Source organism: Mchenga conophoros, linkage group LG10, assembly GCF_057382185.1.
Source record: "Mchenga conophoros isolate Kocher_MC1m ecotype Shallow Benthic linkage group LG10, M_conophoros_male_GT1.1, whole genome shotgun sequence".
Taxonomy (NCBI): Eukaryota; Metazoa; Chordata; class Actinopteri; order Cichliformes; family Cichlidae; genus Mchenga; species Mchenga conophoros.
In genome coordinates, this window is record NC_140535.1 from 394,252 (window position 1) to 414,656 (window position 20,405).

The 20,405-nt window shown below is 46.1% G+C and overlaps 1 protein-coding gene and 1 long non-coding RNA gene across 2 annotated transcripts; one reads left to right on the forward strand and one right to left on the reverse strand.

Moving 5' to 3' along the window:
- The first annotated feature begins 8,683 nt into the window (after positions 1-8,683).
- On the forward strand, positions 8,684-10,002 carry LOC146565139 (uncharacterized). Its single transcript, XR_014894039.1, has 2 exons — positions 8,684-8,898; positions 9,734-10,002. It is a non-coding gene; the product is annotated as an uncharacterized LOC146565139 (long non-coding RNA).
- Positions 10,003-10,082: 80 nt separating this feature from the next.
- Positions 10,083-11,753, reverse strand: LOC146565140 (uncharacterized). Its single transcript, XM_085288030.1, has 2 exons — positions 11,494-11,753; positions 10,083-10,608 (listed from the first exon to the last, which is right to left on the reverse strand). Exons 1-2 carry the CDS (start codon positions 11,751-11,753, stop codon positions 10,338-10,340), a joined length of 531 nt encoding a protein of 176 aa, XP_085144156.1. The 3' UTR covers positions 10,083-10,337.
- Positions 11,754-20,405: the final 8,652 nt, after the last annotated feature.

Consider the following 20,405-nt stretch of genomic DNA (forward strand, 5'->3'; position numbering starts at 1 on the left):
TCCTTCTTCATCTCTGTGGCAGCATCCATCTGTGAACCAATCCTCAGCTCCAAGTATGGGCTCTGCCTTTAGGTCTTCCCTGATTTTTCCTTCAACCTGGGCTTTCTTAATACAGTCATGTGGTTCTCCTGACCCCATTAGGTCTGCCATATTTATTCCTTCATGTGTGAATATCAAATTTGGCGCCTCTAAAATTTTGCTGAACCTTTGTTGCGTCAGTGGAGTCATTGTGAATGCCTGTGAGTTCACATAGGCCACTACACTGTGTGTAGTAAGCACTTTCAGTGGGTGTTCCCTCACTATATGTGCTGTTTTCTGAATTATCTTTGCTACTCCTGCTGCGTGTTGTGTGCATGTGGGATGCCTTGCTTCTGTTGAATTTAATCTTATGCTAACATACATAAGTACATCCCTACCTCCCCCTTTTTTCTGAAACAACACACCATTCACAACTCCCTTTGTTTCTGAAACATCAAGATAAAATGCCTCATCATAGTTAGGTGTGGCCAGATCTGTGGCTCTTGACAAATCCTGTTTTAGTGAAATGAACGCTGTCTCTGTGTCCGGCGTCCAAGGCAATTCAGCCTTCAGATTTCGAACACCAACTTTCTTGATCAGGTCCCTTAAAGGGGCCGTTTTACCCGCATAGTTCGGAATGAACTGCCTGCTGTAACCTGTCAAGCCAAGAAAGGAAAGCAACTCCTTCACAGTTCTTGGTTTTGGATGTGTCAGAATTTGGTCTCTGTGTGTGTTCATTAACCCCACTGATCTGTGTGCGATCACCCGGCCCAGGAATGTTACCTCTGGCCGGACCAACTGCAGTTTTTCTTTGCTCACTTTGAAGCCACACTCCGCCAATCTGTTCAACACCACGAGCAATGCTACCGTACAGGCCGCTGCTGACGGGGCTGCAATAAGAAGATCATCAACATACTCTACTAATGTACAGCCCCCTGGCAGTTGACATGGGGACAATGTCTCCTTCAACACCTGATTAAAAATTCCTGGTGAGAGTGCAAAGCCTTGTGGTAGGCGTGTGTACCTAAATTTGCGGCCTCTGTATGTGAATGAGAAAATGTCTCTGAGTGACTCGTGCAGTGGGAGACAAAAGAATGCATTCGCTAGGTCAATACATGTGAACCACTTTTGGTCTTCAGTTTTGTGCTTCTATTATGGTCTGTTAAATGGTATGTCAGACTTCAGCTGGAACAGGACAGGCGAACAGTTAGCTAGACCTACATCTGTGGGCCCTGCGGACCACAAAGTACCAGGCAATTTTGAGAGCTCAGCTACTGCATCAGGATGATCCATTCTTTCCCTGCCATGTATTCTGGAGATTTCTTTATGTTCTAAGATCACTGCATCGTTGGACAAACAAGTTATGCTATATATTTTACATTTTGGTGCATACCAAACGTTTGGAATTTGGGTGCTTTGCCAGCATGCGTTGTCCAGCGCCCGCTTGACCATTGGTCCCAGATCTCTTGGCCCATGACCCTCGTGGACCGCCAATGTAATGTGAGGGGCTGAATCCTCTCCCACATTGTACCAAGGCAGTTGTTCATCAGTAAATTTCACAGCCGCGGCCACACCTTCTGGTCCAACATAAATGTTATGTGTTTGCACATTCCACGTCTGTCCCTCAAGATCAGACTGGAACTGTTCCCGATAGATATCATTATCTTCCCTATCATAAAAGAGTGTAACGTGGAAAGGATCTCGCGGGGGGGAATAGACGGCCAGGCTCATTATCCAGGGTTTCCACAGCTGATAATGTCTCAGAATGCCTTCTTCCACTAGCCTCCCCCAGTAAATTTCGGCAGTGGGTTGTTCAGAGTTCTGGACTAAATATTGAGTCTTTGAAGGTGATCCCAGTTTCACAAGCAGGTCCCTGCCCATGAGATTTTCCAGGCACCTGTCAGGACACCACATATTGGTGCTTCAAAGTCTGTTTTCCCAGCTGTGTCAATGCTGGATCATCATCATTGACAGCATAGGTTCTGCCGTCCCCACGCTGTTCAGTTTCTCCGGGCTCCATCAGTATTGCTCCCCCTCCCAGCCCCAGTCGGCTACTGGGTACTGGGGGGCTGGTGCTGCATTCGGGTTTGGAGCTTGATGTGCTCCCCTGTAAGCAACTCTTTGTCTTGGGCCTCCTCGTGCCTGGGGTTGATAGCCTCGCCTCTGATAATTTCGCTGCGATTCAGGGCATTCTCGGGACCAGTGTCCTTCTGCTCCACAGCTGTAACAGCCAGTCCAAGACACATTATTAGGATTCCCTGGATTCCGAGCCCTTTGTCCTCCCCTCACGGATCCACCACGCCCTCTCTGCGGTCCACCGGTCCCCCAATTCCCTACGGGTTGACGCTGCCTTGGTGCATTGGCGGGCCAACGATCATCAGGGTAGAGACCCGGATCCTGATCTGACCAGTCAGGCACAGGATCGGGCTGAGGCCTTGCCACCATTATAGTCTTATTTAGTTCTTTCGGTTCTTTTTTCTTCGCATTATATTTTTCGCGAGCCTCACCCAGCTGCAGCCTAAGCAGCTGCGCCTGTGCTTCATCTAACTCTTTCTTTTGTTTGTTCGTCAAATCCTGTTCCCGCTGAAGTCCGTGGGTCACATGTCTCTCCCACTGCACCGAGTCTGCAACGGCAAAATCTGGGTTCTTTTCCAAGTCAACTGCAACCTGGTTGGGCAGCCCTGCCAGCACTGCCGAACGAAACCACGCTCTACTTTCACCCTCCTTCCCTGGATGTATTCCTGTTCCTAACAACCATTGTTCCTTTGCTTTAGCTAAACACTCTCTGGGTGTGTTTTTGGGATCCCAAATAATTTTTGGAATGGCTCCAAAGTTAGGAGTTGGGTCCTTCTCCCGAACTGCATCTGCTAAGTCACTCTGCACCTCATGATATTTCAGGTCATTTGCATATCTGGTTGTTTGAGCTATCTGCTCTACATCTGCTAACCCACCACCCAGCATACAACGTCCGGCCAAAGCGCGAAAGTCGCCCAGCGCTAATTCTTCTCCTTCCCAATGTTCTCCCTTGGTTATTGGTGGAAGTTGTTTAACCAATGCTTCCAAATCTCTCACCTTATAGGCGCGATAAACTGGTTCGTTCTTTGGACCTGCTATTAGAGGCAGACTTAAACCAGGGTCAGGAGCTCCTTGTTCAAAACTCACTCTTCTACTCTTCCTCAACTTTCCTTTCCCCTTTGAGCTCTTAAATATGGGCTGTCTCTGTGCTTGGTCTCTCTTCACACTTCTTTTCCTCAAAATTAGGCTTGTACTTGGTTGGGGTTCAGCTCCTCCATCTTCGTCCTCCTCACCGTCTTCTTCTTCTGATGACGTCGCACGGTCTTCATTCTCCTCTTCTGGCCCTCCCTGCATTACTCTCTGCTTTATAACCTCCAATGCTGTTAATGCCTCTATTAACGCACGTGGGGGCTCATGCATTTGTCCATACACTTCTCCTTCAGTTTTTAACACCAAGCTCAGAGGCATATTCTCACCCAGCCCTTTCTGTTGGGATGTAATAAGTTTGCTTACCTCAACCTCCATCGCTTGGCACTCTTTCTCTGCTGATTTTAATGCTCCAGGTGAAGCCAAACGAATAGCTTTCTTAAGCTGTTCAAGCTGATCCTTCAGAGGTTTGCATCCCCTTTTCCCACTAGGTGTCGCACCCGAGCTGTCAGCCATTCTCTGAAACACAGACTTACCTCTTCCAATGGCGTTGGTCGACTCCACCTTCTTGGTCTAGGTCACCCAGACACGCTTAACTTTCGGTTTCAGTCTTCGTCTCGCTGTTCTCGCAACCACTGGCTCCTCTTCCCCTACTCGGTGATACACAAAGTTTAACCCAGCACTTTAGACGCTGTCCTCGCGTTCTCAAGCGTTGACACTCAATCAAAATTATTCGCCCTCAAAGTGTTAATATATGACACCAGCAACCCTTATGCGCAACGCGCTCACCTCCGTATACTTACCTCTCCAATAGTTCCTCGGATTAGTGTTTTTTCATTTATTTTAAACCCATTAACGGCGCTGCGCGTCCCTTATATACTTTACAGCAACACACCCTCAAGCATCCCGTACTAATAAATCTAAAACCAAGAAATCACCTTTATGACATTATGTCAAAGCTTTCTCCATGTTGCACAGCCTGCCACAGGTTTAACAAAAAATCGCTGCCCGAGAAGGCTCCCACATATCAAGGTGGTCGTTTTCACAAACTTCCAGCAGACCCTCAAATAAACAAAAACAACGACCCAGGCAGGCTTCCAGTTCAGCCTCCTCAATTTCTATGCACACCGAAAACTCATGGGGAGATTCTTCTGTCTCCCCGTGTCCTACACAATTCACCTCCAAATGATCCCCTACAATTGAAATTTCAGTGTGGAATGACGCAGAGATTAACATTTCCTTATTTATTCACTATATGTAACCTGAATTTTCTCTCTCTTATCAAATAACAAAGGTTATCTTTACAATTTGTTATTGAACTACTAATTAAGTTGCTTTTTATGGTGTCAGTGATAAACTGCCCCTAAAAAGTCCACTTTATTGCGTGCTCATTGAGTTACTCCTATCAAAGCTATTTAACAAGTTCAATTTACACATACTCATTAATTTGTCACGCTTATTAGTGGCTCATGGTTGCTTAAAGCCTATGTCTGACTTGACCACAGAGTTAGAGAATCATTCAATCCTCTCAGGACGACCACTCCACTTACTCTGCATCCAGTCAGCTCATGAATTAACAACCCTTGCAGACTGTAACCCTTTTATTTTTTGTTTATGCCTTCAAATCCACCTTAAATCTTCTTTACCTAAACGTTGGTTTTAAACACAAACAATTCTTATATTCTATTTTGAAACGCTGTCACCATTCATATATTTACAATGTTATTATTTACTAAGCCAGCATTTTAATTGCAGACATTTATCCACATTTGCAAACAATAGTTATAGAGCTGAATGACACACAAAACCGAAAGCATAGTCCTCTCATGCGCTCTGCATCAGCTGCCTCATTTGCATGCACACACACTCTTCATCTAAGAATAGCAGCAGGCAGTCAGTGCATTGCTGACTCGACCCACAGAGATCTTTTTTATTACAGAGACGTCTTATATTTACAACTGCACAGATTTTAAACCTTTTAACACCTATCGAATTTCGACAAATTTAACATAACCGTTTTTTGCGATCAATTAACTAGTATCAAGACTTTAACTGTTTCTGGCCTCATTTCTAAAATCCCTAACTCAATTTAAAAGCGTCAACCAACCCAAACTTTTTGAAGTTTTAGGTTAAAGTTACACGCCCGAAGTCCACTTCTGCTGGCCAAAAAAGCGCAGATACCGTTTCAAACGGTAAGGAGACTCTAACTCCTAGCTTAATTCCGGGATGCCCTGTACCCCACAGCTAAACCACACTGAACTAACCCTCTTCGCCGAGAGGTCAATGTCGCGCGTCCACGACAAGGAGGGAGCGTAACCTCCGGGCTCTGCGCTTCCTAGCAGACTCGAACTGCCGTTCTAGAATAATTTATAATACTTTGAAACAACAATCAACACCCGAAACAAGTGTATAACTGAAGCAGGTGCAACCTAGTGGTCAAATGGAGACTCCAACTCACAAAATGACCGCTCAGGTCCACTCTTATGACCAAATTTGGACTCTAACCAACACAATAACCAATTCCCTACCAAACTACTTGAGACTCTAACTCAATTTCTTTGGGACTTCAACCCAGTATTTAAACTTTTCTTATCAGACTCTTAACTACTTTCATTTCTTCTTAGCAGAACTCTAACTGCTTCAACTCATGAGATTTTCATCAAAATCAAAACAGACATCCACCAGTAACTTCAGTGAGTAGACTTAAATTTTATCATATCCAATTTGGCACACTTTGGAAATAATTCAACAGGTAGTGCCTTACCTTTTGGATAAGCCGGCTTATGCCCACTCACTTAGACCACTGGAATTCATGTCTGCCCGTCAGACCACCCAAGACCCCGGATTTCTCCGTCCAAACCTCCAACTCTCCCTCCTCAATAACCGGACGAAGCCCCCAAATGTTAAGATTCAATATTGAGGAAGGGTACAAGAGGTGATCGAAGAATAACCACACCGATCCGGCCGGGTGAAGTCAAACGATGATTTTAATGAATACACGCGTGGGAAGACAACTCTGTACGCAGACAGGAAGTAGTCTTCGACTTAATCAAAGCATGAACAGATATTTTATAGCATCAGGGTTTGTTTACTGACGCCCCTTCATGCGTCACAGATACATTTTATACATAGATCAGATCAACATCATCATGACTTTTCACCTAGAAAATCATCTTCTATTTTCATGGCTAGCCCTTCCTGTCTACCTTTCAGTTCTTGTCTTGTTCCTCTTTCTTGCCGAGACACCAAGAAACGGTTCCTCTTTTACCAAGACAATTTTGCAGTTACAGCCAAACATAACTAACCTCTCCTCTAAATAAATCTAACTTAAAGTGTGTGTGTGTGTGTGTGTGTGTGTGTGTGTGTTGACCTCACATGCTCTTTGTGTCACCTCTTCACCTACTGTCTGTGTCTCGTCCTCAAATGCTCTTTCTCAATTCACCTGTTGCACTTCTGACCTTTTACCAGACCAGAAGCTCACTGAGACTATGTGTATGTCTTCTACTAAATAAATGTTTTAACCAAGAACCTCTACTAAAACCTTAATATAAAATGACCTGATATAAGTGTTTTGTAAGCATGTATTGCGATTCCTTCTATGGCTCCAAGTCACTTGCACAATAGATTGTCCGAACATCGCGCCGAACAAAGCTTCCGACCCCCAATTAATTGACCGAGCTCCAACTCTTTAATAAGCACAGATATGCATTGTGTATAAAATAGTCATAGCTGCTTAAGGCCTTCTTAAAGCTATCTGTTACATTGTTAAAGCCTCGTCTTAGCCTGCGGCTCAAAATAACTTCCTGGTTTCACTTCTGCATACAACTTCCTGTCAGCCTGCAACTCAGTCTTTCTGAAAGAGACACTGTTTAAACCTTGGAATGCAATATCCATGCTGCAGATTATATTATTAATGCAATGACAATTATTTAACAATAGCAGTAAAATAATTTCCCTCCTCGACAATACATACATACATCCTACTATTAAAAAAGTAATAAAGTTAGGGTCCCTTTACAATGTCAGAAGGAGGGAGGCACTAAGGCACCGCCTTCCGCCCCTCGACGCCCTCGCGGTGCCACCTCCTTCTGACAGGAACTTCCTACAGACCAGGTATGAATGATGCCTGACTGGACATACAAAACTCACAAGTTCCTGGCTCTCACGGCTCCTCTGAAGAGGGTTAGTCCAAGAAGGAGGGGCATCGCGAGGGGCGTCGAGGGACGGGGGACTGTGCCTCACTGCCCTCGCCTTCTTCTAGAAAGCCGTCTTCAACCGAGTCGAGAGAGCCGGGAACAAAAAACACACACACACACACACCCATACACCCACCCATCCATCCATCCATCCTACTATTAAAAAAGTAATAAAGTTAGGGTCCCTTTACAATGTCAGAAGGAGGGAGGCACTAAGGCACCGCCTTCCGCCCCTCGACGCCCTCGCGGTGCCACCTCCTTCTGACAGGAACTTCCTACAGACCAGGTATGAATGATGCCTGACTGGACATACAAAACTCACAAGTTCCTGGCTCTCACGGCTCCTCTAAAGAGGGTTAGTCCAAGAAGGAGGGGCATCGCGAGGGGCGTCGAGGGACGGGGGACTGTGCCTCACTGCCCTCGCCTTCTTCTAGAAAGCCGTCTTCAACCGAGTCGAGAGAGCTGGGAACTTGTGAGGTGTGCATGTCCTGGTGGGACAAAAAACAAACAAACAAACAAACAAACAAACAAACATACATACATACATACATACATACATCCTACTATTAAAAAAGTAATAAAGTTAGGGTCCCTTTACAATGTCAGAAGGAGGGAGGCACTAAGGCACCGCCTTCCGCCCCTCGACGCCCTCGCGGTGCCACCTCCTTCTGACAGGAACTTCCTACAGACCAGGTATGAATGATGCCTGACTGGACATACAAAACTCACAAGTTCCTGGCTCTCACGGCTCCTCTGAAGAGGGTTAGTCCAAGAAGGAGGGGCATCGCGAGGGGCGTCGAGGGACGGGGGACTGTGCCTCACTGCCCTCGCCTTCTTCTAGAAAGCCGTCTTCAACCGAGTCGAGAGAGCCGGGAACTTGTGAGGTGTGCATGTCCTGGTGGGACAAAAAACACCCACCCACCCATCCATCCATCCATCCATCCATCCTACTATTAAAAAAGTAATAAAGTTAGGGTCCCTTTACAATGTCAGAAGGAGGGAGGCACTAACGGTGTGTTCACACCGAACGCGATGGACGCGAATAGAGCGTCAGGTTTACATGTAAAGTCAATGGAAAGGCGCGATGACGCGCGATTGCGGGTCCCGCGAAAATTCGGAAGCAGATTTGCGTCACGAAAACGCCAAAACGCGTGAAACGCGCGAAACGCGCGTCAGTGTAGCGCGTCTGGCGCGTTTGACTCGCGAATAAAACCACGCGCGTGAGTTTTTGTGTTGCATTTTGTGCATACGCGCGTTTCGCGTCTACCGCTCGAGTTGGAAAAATCTGAACTCCAGCGTAAAATCGCGCCGCGACAACCAATCAGGAGCCTGGTGACGTGGCTGTTACCTAGGTCAAAGGGGCAGATCCAGCCAAAGCCTTTCATACTTCAATGGAGGGGAAGGCTAATCAATGCGGTAGCAAACAACTCGGAGCTGTACAACACCAGCTGCTTTCAGTACCGAGACAGGAATAAAAAGGACCGAGCTTGGAGGAAGATATGTGAAGAGATCGGGCAACCTGGTAAGTTCATTCATTTCTCTTTTGAAAGTTTTCACTGACCCTGGAAGCCGCACAAAAGCTAGCAAGCCACCGCTATTTTCCCACTGACGTACAAATACCGTTCTGCTTTTATGCATGTTGTCATTTAGGAATATATTTTATTGTTTATTAATAAACAGCACACAGTGGTCCCGCTGTTCATCCGTCACTGCTTTGCTTTTTCGCTGATTTTTTATTGCACAGTACAGCATTGCATTCTGCAGCCTGATTGACAAATCTCCTGCGCTCGCCAAATTTATCACGTTTGGTTTTGATAACCATCGCGTCCAATAGAAAAAACAGCACAAAAACACCTATAACTATGAGCCTCATTCGGAAATAGACACCTGCACCGTGAGGGAAAAAGGCGCACGAAAGTGGCGGGCAGATGAAGACAAACCGCGGCATAATAATACTTTTACGTTTTGCAATCTACAAAGGTTTGCACTTTGAGAATCAATTGTGAGAACTGTGACCAGGGGCTAGTTATTCTGAGAACCCCTGCAATAAATGAGGGACCACTGTCTACTCTACGATTATTATATCGAACCTGTTAACATTTAATACTGTATTGATAGAACCAACTGATTCTGCAGCAGAGCATCCCCAGTCCCTGAGCTCCTGCTGCTGCACCCACAGATATGTACAGCAAGCACTGATACCTTTTTAGTCGGTGGGATTCCCTTGTGATCACCTTTACTAAATATCTACAACCAATCTGATTATATCCTGTTATTGTTTTTTTTTTTTTTTCAATGTTGAAATTAAAATCTAGTAGCAGCCTTCTCATTTCTTTGTGTTTTGTGCTGTTTTACAGGCCCACAGAGGAGGACGGCTCCGAGGCAGATGAGGGACGGGTCCCAGGACGGTCCATCGGCGGTGGAGCTGGCCATCCTGGAGTCCCTGAAGAGGCCACACCAGTCTCCAATGGAGCATTTCCTCCTCAGCCTTGTTCCTGCTCTGGAGAGCAGCTGGTCCTTTTTATTCCTGTCTCTCTGTAAATTCTTATATTTTATATATTTATGTTTAATGTTTTTCTGTTTGAGACTTTTAATATTATTTCAAATAAATGTTTATAATGACTAATGTCTCAGTTCTACTACACAGCAAATGTTGGCACACAACTTGACACATGTAGAATTTATTTCATATTATACTAATGACAAAATATACTGATACAGTGGGATGCAGAAGTTTGGGCAACCTTGTTAATAGACATTATTTTCCTGTATAAATCGTTGGTTGTTACAATAAAAAATGTCAGTTAAATATCATACAGGAGACACACACAGTGATATTTGAGAAGTGAAAAGAAGTTTACTGGATTTACAGAAAGTGTGCAATAATTGTTTAAACAAAATCAAGCAGGTGCATCAATTTGGGCACCACAAAAAAGAAATGAAATGAATATTTAGTGTATATCAATGTGTGTGTCTCCTATATGATATATGGGGTGCCTTTGTCTGGACATGCTTCCCATCCAGAGCTGCACAGCACAGAGGAAAGTTCCAGCGCTCCTGGAATCCCTCTGTGATGGACCGCCAGTCTCCAGGTGAAGGCACAGCCATGAAGTCGTCCACTAGACAGTCCCAGATGGACGTCGCTGCCTGGGGGGTGATCTGGCTCACCGTGGACACACCGACTCTGAAACTGAACGCGATGGTCCTGAAGGAGTCCCCGGTGACAAGGAACCTGGACAAAATTGTTCAAAATCAGTATTATGTGTACTGCAGTTACAAAATACATTATTCAAATTCCAAAATACTTTTGTGATGTCAGATTTAAATCACAAAACTTAAATCTTACATAAAACATTTTGTAATTATAAGGATAATTACAAAATGTATATTAGATAATATCTAAAACAGTTGTGTTTTGTTTTAACTTTAACATATCATAATTTGATTGGTAGCAACTTTCACAACTACAGTGAGCCAATCACTCATAATTCCTAAACATGTCAATCAGGTAGGAATGAAGTAAGACATTAATAGAAATAAAGAGTTGTGTGTTGACATGTAGCCCTTTCCTTGCTTAAATCATTAATATTTTTGAAAAATTAATCTGTGATAAGACAGCTTATCAAGATAGAACCATGTAACTAGAGATGAACCAAACTGTTCACAGTTTTATCTAACTCTGTTTTAATAAAGGCTGGTGACCCCTGCTATAGAGTCTGACAGCTGCAGGGATTATATACAAATATTCAACTATCCCAGAATTAAACCAGGTCTAAATAAAAAGGAGTGAGTATCACTACAAGGTTAACTCAGTGGTCCTAATGCTACAGTTTGATATCAGCAAACACCGAGCGCATACATTGATGTGACACCACAGCCATGCTATCATTCAAACACTGATAACAGCATAAATCGAATTAAATCGGGACTTGATGAGACCTGAGTATCACTAGAAATATTATAAAGAGTCGTCTCTGTACCACAGTTTGCTTTCAGTAAACACCGACAGCATTCACTGTTAGCATAGCACATCCATGTTAGCAGTGTATAACTGGATGGATTAGCATATTAGCACAGGTATCAATAAAGGACTACCGTATTAAATAGTTTTACTAACCTCAGGCAGACGGACAGGCGCTCTGCAGGTGGGATTGAGCGTCTGTAGTTGGTGTTTAAGCGGGCGATGCTGGGACCGACGAGGGAAAGCAGGTCCTCAAACTGGCCGACGGTGATAGCGCTGGAATCGGCCGTCATCCAGGCGCAGCTCCTGGAGCAAGTGATGAAACTCACCAAACTGCTCATGCCTCCGGAGGACCTGATGGACCCAGGTACGGCGAGGACGTCTTTTACGCCGCTGCTCTGCTCTCCACAGTACATAGAGAAGGGAGACTCTCTCTTCAAGCGCTAGCTCGATAGCTGCCATCTTGCAAAGATACCAGTCTGGCATAACTCCCTCCCACATTCCTCCCACATTTCCGGTTCACGCGCGTCAAAATATCATATTTTGAGGCGCGATGGATTTTTCTTGGACACGCGTTGAGACGCGAATGTACACGCGTCAAATTAGGGGCGTTTGGGGCGTTTTATTCGCGTCCATCACGTTCGGTGTGAACACACCGTTAGGCACCGCCTTCCGCCCCTCGACGCCCTCACGGTGCCACCTCCTTCTGACAGGAACTTCCTACAGACCAGGTATGAATGATGCCTGACTGGACATACAAAACTCACAAGTTCCTGGCTCTCACGGCCCCTCTGAAGAGGGTTAGTCCAAGAAAGAGGGGCATCACGAGGGGCGTCGAGGGACGGGGGACTGTGCCTCACTGCCCTCGCCTTCTTCTAGAAAGCCGTCTTCAACCGAGTCGAGAGAGCCGGGAACTTGTGAGGTGTGCATGTCCTGGTGGGACAAAAAACAAACAAACAAACAAACAAACATACATACATACATACATACATCCTACTATTAAAAAAGTAATAAAGTTAGGGTCCCTTTACAATGTCAGAAGGAGGGAGGCACTAAGGCACCGCCTTCCGCCCCTCGACGCCCTCGCGGTGCCACCTCCTTCTGACAGGAACTTCCTACAGACCAGGTATGAATGATGCCTGACTGGACATACAAAACTCACAAGTTCCTGGCTCTCACGGCTCCTCTGAAGAGGGTTAGTCCAAGAAGGAGGGGCATCGCGAGGGGCGTCGAGGGACGGGGGACTGTGCCTCACTGCCCTCGCCTTCTTCTAGAAAGCCGTCTTCAACCGAGTCGAGAGAGCCGGGAACAAAAAACACACACACACACACACACACCCATACACCCACCCATCCATCCATCCATCCTACTATTAAAAAAGTAATAAAGTTAGGGTCCCTTTACAATGTCAGAAGGAGGGAGGCACTAAGGCACCGCCTTCCGCCCCTCGACGCCCTCGCGGTGCCACCTCCTTCTGACAGGAACTTCCTTCAGACCAGGTATGAATGATGCCTGACTGGACATACAAAACTCACAAGTTCCTGGCTCTCACGGCTCCTCTGAAGAGGGTTAGTCCAAGAAGGAGGGGCATCGCGAGGGGCGTCGAGGGACGGGGGACTGTGCCTCACTGCCCTCGCCTTCTTCTAGAAAGCCGTCTTCAACCGAGTCGAGAGAGCCGGGAACTTGTGAGGTGTGCATGTCCTGGTGGGACAAAAAACAAACAAACAAACAAACAAACAAACAAACAAACATACATACATACATACATACATACATACATCCTACTATTAAAAAAGTAATAAAGTTAGGGTCCCTTTACAATGTCAGAAGGAGGGAGGCACTAAGGCACCGCCTTCCGCCCCTCGACGCCCTCGCGGTGCCACCTCCTTCTGACAGGAACTTCCTACAGACCAGGTATGAATGATGCCTGACTGGACATACAAAACTCACAAGTTCCTGGCTCTCACGGCTCCTCTGAAGAGGGTTAGTCCAAGAAGGAGGGGCATCGCGAGGGGCGTCGAGGGACGGGGGACTGTGCCTCACTGCCCTCGCCTTCTTCTAGAAAGCCGTCTTCAACCGAGTCGAGAGAGCCGGGAACAAAAAACACACACACACACACACCCATACACCCACCCATCCATCCATCCATCCTACTATTAAAAAAGTAATAAAGTTAGGGTCCCTTTACAATGTCAGAAGGAGGGAGGCACTAAGGCACCGCCTTCCGCCCCTCGACGCCCTCGCGGTGCCACCTCCTTCTGACAGGAACTTCCTACAGACCAGGTATGAATGATGCCTGACTGGACATACAAAACTCACAAGTTCCTGGCTCTCACGGCTCCTCTGAAGAGGGTTAGTCCAAGAAGGAGGGGCATCGCGAGGGGCGTCGAGGGACGGGGGACTGTGCCTCACTGCCCTCGCCTTCTTCTAGAAAGCCGTCTTCAACCGAGTCGAGAGAGCCGGGAACTTGTGAGGTGTGCATGTCCTGGTGGGACAAAAAACAAACAAACAAACAAACAAACAAACATACATACATACATACATACATACATCCTACTATTAAAAAAGTAATAAAGTTAGGGTCCCTTTACAATGTCAGAAGGAGGGAGGCACTAAGGCACCGCCTTCCGCCCCTCGACGCCCTCGCGGTTCCACCTCCTTCTGACAGGAACTTCCTACAGACCAGGTATGAATGATGCCTGACTGGACATACAAAACTCACAAGTTCCTGGCTCTCACGGCTCCTCTGAAGAGGGTTAGTCCAAGAAGGAGGGGCATCGCGAGGGGCGTCGAGGGACGGGGGACTGTGCCTCACTGCCCTCGCCTTCTTCTAGAAAGCCGTCTTCAACCGAGTCGAGAGAGCCGGGAACAAAAAACACACACACACACACACACACACCCATACACCCACCCATCCATCCATCCATCCTACTATTAAAAAAGTAATAAAGTTAGGGTCCCTTTACAATGTCAGAAGGAGGGAGGCACTAAGGCACCGCCTTCCGCCCCTCGACGCCCTCGCGGTGCCACCTCCTTCTGACAGGAACTTCCTACAGACCAGGTATGAATGATGCCTGACTGGACATACAAAACTCACAAGTTCCTGGCTCTCACGGCTCCTCTGAAGAGGGTTAGTCCAAGAAGGAGGGGCATCGCGAGGGGCGTCGAGGGACGGGGGACTGTGCCTCACTGCCCTCGCCTTCTTCTAGAAAGCCGTCTTCAACCGAGTCGAGAGAGCCGGGAACTTGTGAGGTGTGCATGTCCTGGTGGGACAAAAAACAAACAAACAAACAAACAAACAAACAAACAAACAAACATACATACATACTGTTAAGATTCAATATTGAGGAAGGGTACAAGAGGTGATCGAAGAATAACCACACCGATCCGGCCGGGTGAAGTCAAACGATGATTTTAATGAATACACGCGTGGGAAGACAACTCTGTACGCAGACAGGAAGTAGTCTTCGACTTAATCAAAGCATGAACAGATATTTTATAGCATCAGGGTTTGTTTACTGACGCCCCTTCATGCGTCACAGATACATTTTATACATAGATCAGATCAACATCATCATGACTTTTCACCTAGAAAATCATCTTCTATTTTCATGGCTAGCCCTTCCTGTCTACCTTTCAGTTCTTGTCTTGTTCCTCTTTCTTGCCGAGACACCAAGAAACGGTTCCTCTTTTACCAAGACAATTTTGCAGTTACAGCCAAACATAACTAACCTCTCCTCTAAATAAATCTAACTTAAAGTGTGTGTGTGTGTGTGTGTGTGTTGACCTCACATGCTCTTTGTGTCACCTCTTCACCTACTGTCTGTGTCTCGTCCTCAAATGCTCTTTCTCAATTCACCTGTTGCACTTCTGACCTTTTACCAGACCAGAAGCTCACTGAGACTATGTGTATGTCTTCTACTAAATAAATGTTTTAACCAAGAACCTCTACTAAAACCTTAATATAAAATGACCTGATATAAGTGTTTTGTAAGCATGTATTGCGATTCCTTCTATGGCTCCAAGTCACTTGCACAATAGATTGTCCGAACATCGCGCCGAACAAAGCTTCCGACCCCCAATTAATTGACCGAGCTCCAACTCTTTAATAAGCACAGATATGCATTGTGTATAAAATAGTCATAGCTGCTTAAGGCCTTCTTAAAGCTATCTGTTACATTGTTAAAGCCTCGTCTTAGCCTGCGGCTCAAAATAACTTCCTGGTTTCACTTCTGCATACAACTTCCTGTCAGCCTGCAACTCAGTCTTTCTGAAAGAGACACTGTTTAAACCTTGGAATGCAATATCCATGCTGCAGATTATATTATTAATGCAATGACAATTATTTAACAATAGCAGTAAAATAATTTCCCTCCTCGACACTCCCTCTTTTGACCTCTGGAACACCAGAGGTCACAATACATTGTGTCCTCACGCAGACCCTTCTCTGGTGGTCTCGAACCTCGAGATCTCCAGGATCCTCGCCCCTCCTGTGGTCGCCGAGATCGATCTTCTGCAAAGGAAACAAAACACCTTTTCTTGCATCTCCCTAACTTATCCTATCTGGGACTCTTTAATCAAAAGCCTGATCCTAATTATCTTCTTAACTTATTGACTTGTATTTATGTATACTCTTCAACGTTACTCATCACTTTAAAATTCTTTAAGCGCTGGTTTCACGTCCAGTTGCTCGCTCTACTTTCCCTTATCTGATCATCAACATCCTGTGCACAAGTTGTCGCTGCTGCAAGTTAATCTACTCCAAAAGAAAACAACCACTTTAATCAATTAAGTTTAAGCATATAAGCAATTACTCCTGTATACATTTCCTCATAGCTAAATGCTGCCTTGAAACAACTCCTATGTGTTAACTTCATTTTAACCTCACATTTCCTATGTTATAACCCATTTTGGTATAGCCTTTTTATTTCATTTTGCTCCTTTTAATGTAACCATACCTCCTAATTCTAGTTTATCAGACCTAACCAAAATATCTGCTTTCCTTCCTCTTTGGTCCTTCTTTAAGTTCAGTTAAAAGCTAAATGAATTTAAGGCCTTTTGCCTGGAATCAATACTGTCATGTGTGTTTCTTAACTCTGTGTCTGTAAGCGTGTGCAATCCTTCATGAACTCATATTATCCTCACAGTAGATTGGCTAATCATAGCGCTAGCCAAAGGCTCGTGACCCTCCAGAGACAAATTTGAGCCACAACTCCTTTAAGAGCACAAAATGCAATATGTATAAAATAGTTATAACTGCACCTGAAATACAAAGTTAACATCATCATAAACATCTTATGGTCATCAAAGCAATGGGCAGGGCTGCGACCCAATTTAGCCCTGTCTGCGCACAAATTTTAGCCAACTTGTTTTTCAAATTTAGGTTCATCCTCTCTACCTCTTGCAAATCTTTATTCTTGAAGTGAGTACCATTGTCTGATCTAATTCTCTTGGGAAACCCATGCCTTGGAATGTAATGATTGATTAAGCACTTAATCACGCTTTTCGCATCTTCACATTTGGTCGCCCATGCTTCGGGCCATCCAGTCAGAACATCCACACACACCAACAAATACCTCACCCCACCTGGGCCTGTATCAATCATGTCGGTATAATCAATCACGACCTCTTCTCCTGGCCTTCCTGGCATGAGAAACTTACCAGCTTCAGGTTTTACTGCTGGCTTTGGGTTGTGTGCCCCACAAATTAGGCACGTTCTGGCCTTTTCCAGTATCATCCTTCTCAAATCAGGATGCCACCATCGGCACAAATTTCTCTCCATCTGTTTCACTCCCACGTGACCAAGCCCGTGAGCCTCATTCACCTTTTGTTCCGCCATTTTGGCCGTTAAAGCGGGACGCCCATCTGGCCCCCTCCACAAACCGCCATCTTGCCATGCTCCTTTGTTTTCCCACACCCCCTTTTCCTCTGGGGATGTCTCCTCCTGAGCCTGTCTAACTTCTTCCATGCTGTTAGTGCTAACCTCCTCTTCTGGGGTTACCTGCACCAGTTGTCTCTGTCCTTTGTAGCCCGCTGCTTCCTTTGCGGCTTCGTCAGCTTTCTGATTTCCTCTTGCCACCATACTGTCTGCTTGTGAGTGGCCTTTGCATTTTATAATACTTACCTCGTCTGGGTCCTCCAGGGCCTTTTCCAGTTCCTCCATTTCCTTTTTGTGACAGATGGGTGCATTAGTGGCCGTCCTGAACCCGGCTCTCTTCCACTGAGCCAGTTCCACATGAGCTGCTCCAAACGCATATGCTGAGTCAGTGTAGATGTTCACTCTCATGTTTTTAGCCAACCTCAAGGCTCAAGTTAGGGCTATCACTTCAGCTCTCTGGGCCGACTGTTGTCCCTCAATTTTCCTGCTTCTTTCACCTGAAACTCAGTTCCTACTCTACAGACTACTGCATAGCCGGCTTTCAATCCTTCTTCATCTCTGTGGCAGCATCCATCTGTGAACCAATCCTCAGCTCCAAGTATGGGCTCTGCCTTTAGGTCTTCCCTGATTTTTCCTTCAACCTGGGCTTTCTTAATACAGTCATGTGGTTCTCCTGACCCCATTAGGTCTGCCATATTTATTCCTTCATGTGTGAATATCAAATTTGGCGCCTCTAAAATTTTGCTGAACCTTTGTTGCGTCAGTGGAGTCATTGTGAATGCCTGTGAGTTCACATAGGCCACTACACTGTGTGTAGTAAGCACTTTCAGTGGGTGTTCCCTCACTATATGTGCTGTTTTCTGAATTATCTTTGCTACTCCTGCTGCGTGTTGTGTGCATGTGGGATGCCTTGCTTCTGTTGAATTTAATCTTATGCTAACATACATAAGTACATCCCTACCTCCCCCTTTTTTCTGAAACAACACACCATTCACAACTCCCTTTGTTTCTGAAACATCAAGATAAAATGCCTCATCATAGTTAGGTGTGGCCAGATCTGTGGCTCTTGACAAATCCTGTTTTAGTGAAATGAACGCTGTCTCTGTGTCCGGCGTCCAAGGCAATTCAGCCTTCAGATTTCGAACACCAACTTTCTTGATCAGGTCCCTTAAAGGGGCCGTTTTACCCGCATAGTTCGGAATGAACTGCCTGCTGTAACCTGTCAAGCCAAGAAAGGAAAGCAACTCCTTCACAGTTCTTGGTTTTGGATGTGTCAGAATTTGGTCTCTGTGTGTGTTCATTAACCCCACTGATCTGTGTGCGATCACCCGGCCCAGGAATGTTACCTCTGGCCGGACCAACTGCAGTTTTTCTTTGCTCACTTTGAAGCCACACTCCGCCAATCTGTTCAACACCACGAGCAATGCTACCGTACAGGCCGCTGCTGACGGGGCTGCAATAAGAAGATCATCAACATACTCTACTAATGTACAGCCCCCTGGCAGTTGACATGGGGACAATGTCTCCTTCAACACCTGATTAAAAATTCCTGGTGAGAGTGCAAAGCCTTGTGGTAGGCGTGTGTACCTAAATTTGCGGCCTCTGTATGTGAATGAGAAAATGTCTCTGAGTGACTCGTGCAGTGGGAGACAAAAGAATGCATTCGCTAGGTCAATACATGTGAACCACTTTTGGTCTTCAGTTTTGTGCTTCTATTATGGTCTGTTAAATGGTATGTCAGACTTCAGCTGGAACAGGACAGGCGAACAGTTAGCTAGACCTACATCTGTGGGCCCTGCGGACCACAAAGTACCAGGCAATTTTGAGAGCTCAGCTACTGCATCAGGATGATCCATTCTTTCCCTGCCATGTATTCTGGAGATTTCTTTATGTTCTAAGATCACTGCATCGTTGGACAAACAAGTTATGCTATATATTTTACATTTTGGTGCATACCAAACGTTTGGAATTTGGGTGCTTTGCCAGCATGCGTTGTCCAGCGCCCGCTTGACCATTGGTCCCAGATCTCTTGGCCCATGACCCTCGTGGACCGCCAATGTAATGTGAGGGGCTGAATCCTCTCCCACATTGTACCAAGGCAGTTGTTCATCAGTAAATTTCACAGCCGCGGCCACACCTTCTGGTCCAACATAAATGTTATGTGTTTGCACATTCCACGTCTGTCCCTCAAGATCAGACTGGAACTGTTCCCGATAGATATCATTATCTTCCCTATCATAAAAGAGTGTAACGTGGAAAGGATCTCGCGGGGGGGAATAGACGGCCAGGCTCATTATCCAGGGTTTCCACAGCTGATAATGTCTCAGAATGCCTTCTTCCACTAGCCTCCCCCAGTAAATTTCGGCAGTGGGTTGTTCAGAGTTCTGGACTAAATATTGAGTCTTTGAAGGTGATCCCAGTTTCACAAGCAGGTCCCTGCCCATGAGATTTTCCAGGCACCTGTCAGGACACCACATATTGGTGCTTCAAAGTCTGTTTTCCCAGCTGTGTCAATGCTGGATCATCATCATTGACAGCATAGGTTCTGCCGTCCCCACGCTGTTCAGTTTCTCCGGGCTCCATCAGTATTGCTCCCCCTCCCAGCCCCAGTCGGCTACTGGGTACTGGGGGGCTGGTGCTGCATTCGGGTTTGGAGCTTGATGTGCTCCCCTGTAAGCAACTCTTTGTCTTGGGCCTCCTCGTGCCTGGGGTTGATAGCCTCGCCTCTGATAATTTCGCTGCGATTCAGGGCATTCTCGGGACCAGTGTCCTTCTGCTCCACAGCTGTAACAGCCAGTCCAAGACACATTATTAGGATTCCCTGGATTCCGAGCCCTTTGTCCTCCCCTCACGGATCCACCACGCCCTCTCTGCGGTCCACCGGTCCCCCAATTCCCTACGGGTTGACGCTGCCTTGGTGCATTGGCGGGCCAACGATCATCAGGGTAGAGACCCGGATCCTGATCTGACCAGTCAGGCACAGGATCGGGCTGAGGCCTTGCCACCATTATAGTCTTATTTAGTTCTTTCGGTTCTTTTTTCTTCGCATTATATTTTTCGCGAGCCTCACCCAGCTGCAGCCTAAGCAGCTGCGCCTGTGCTTCATCTAACTCTTTCTTTTGTTTGTTCGTCAAATCCTGTTCCCGCTGAAGTCCGTGGGTCACATGTCTCTCCCACTGCACCGAGTCTG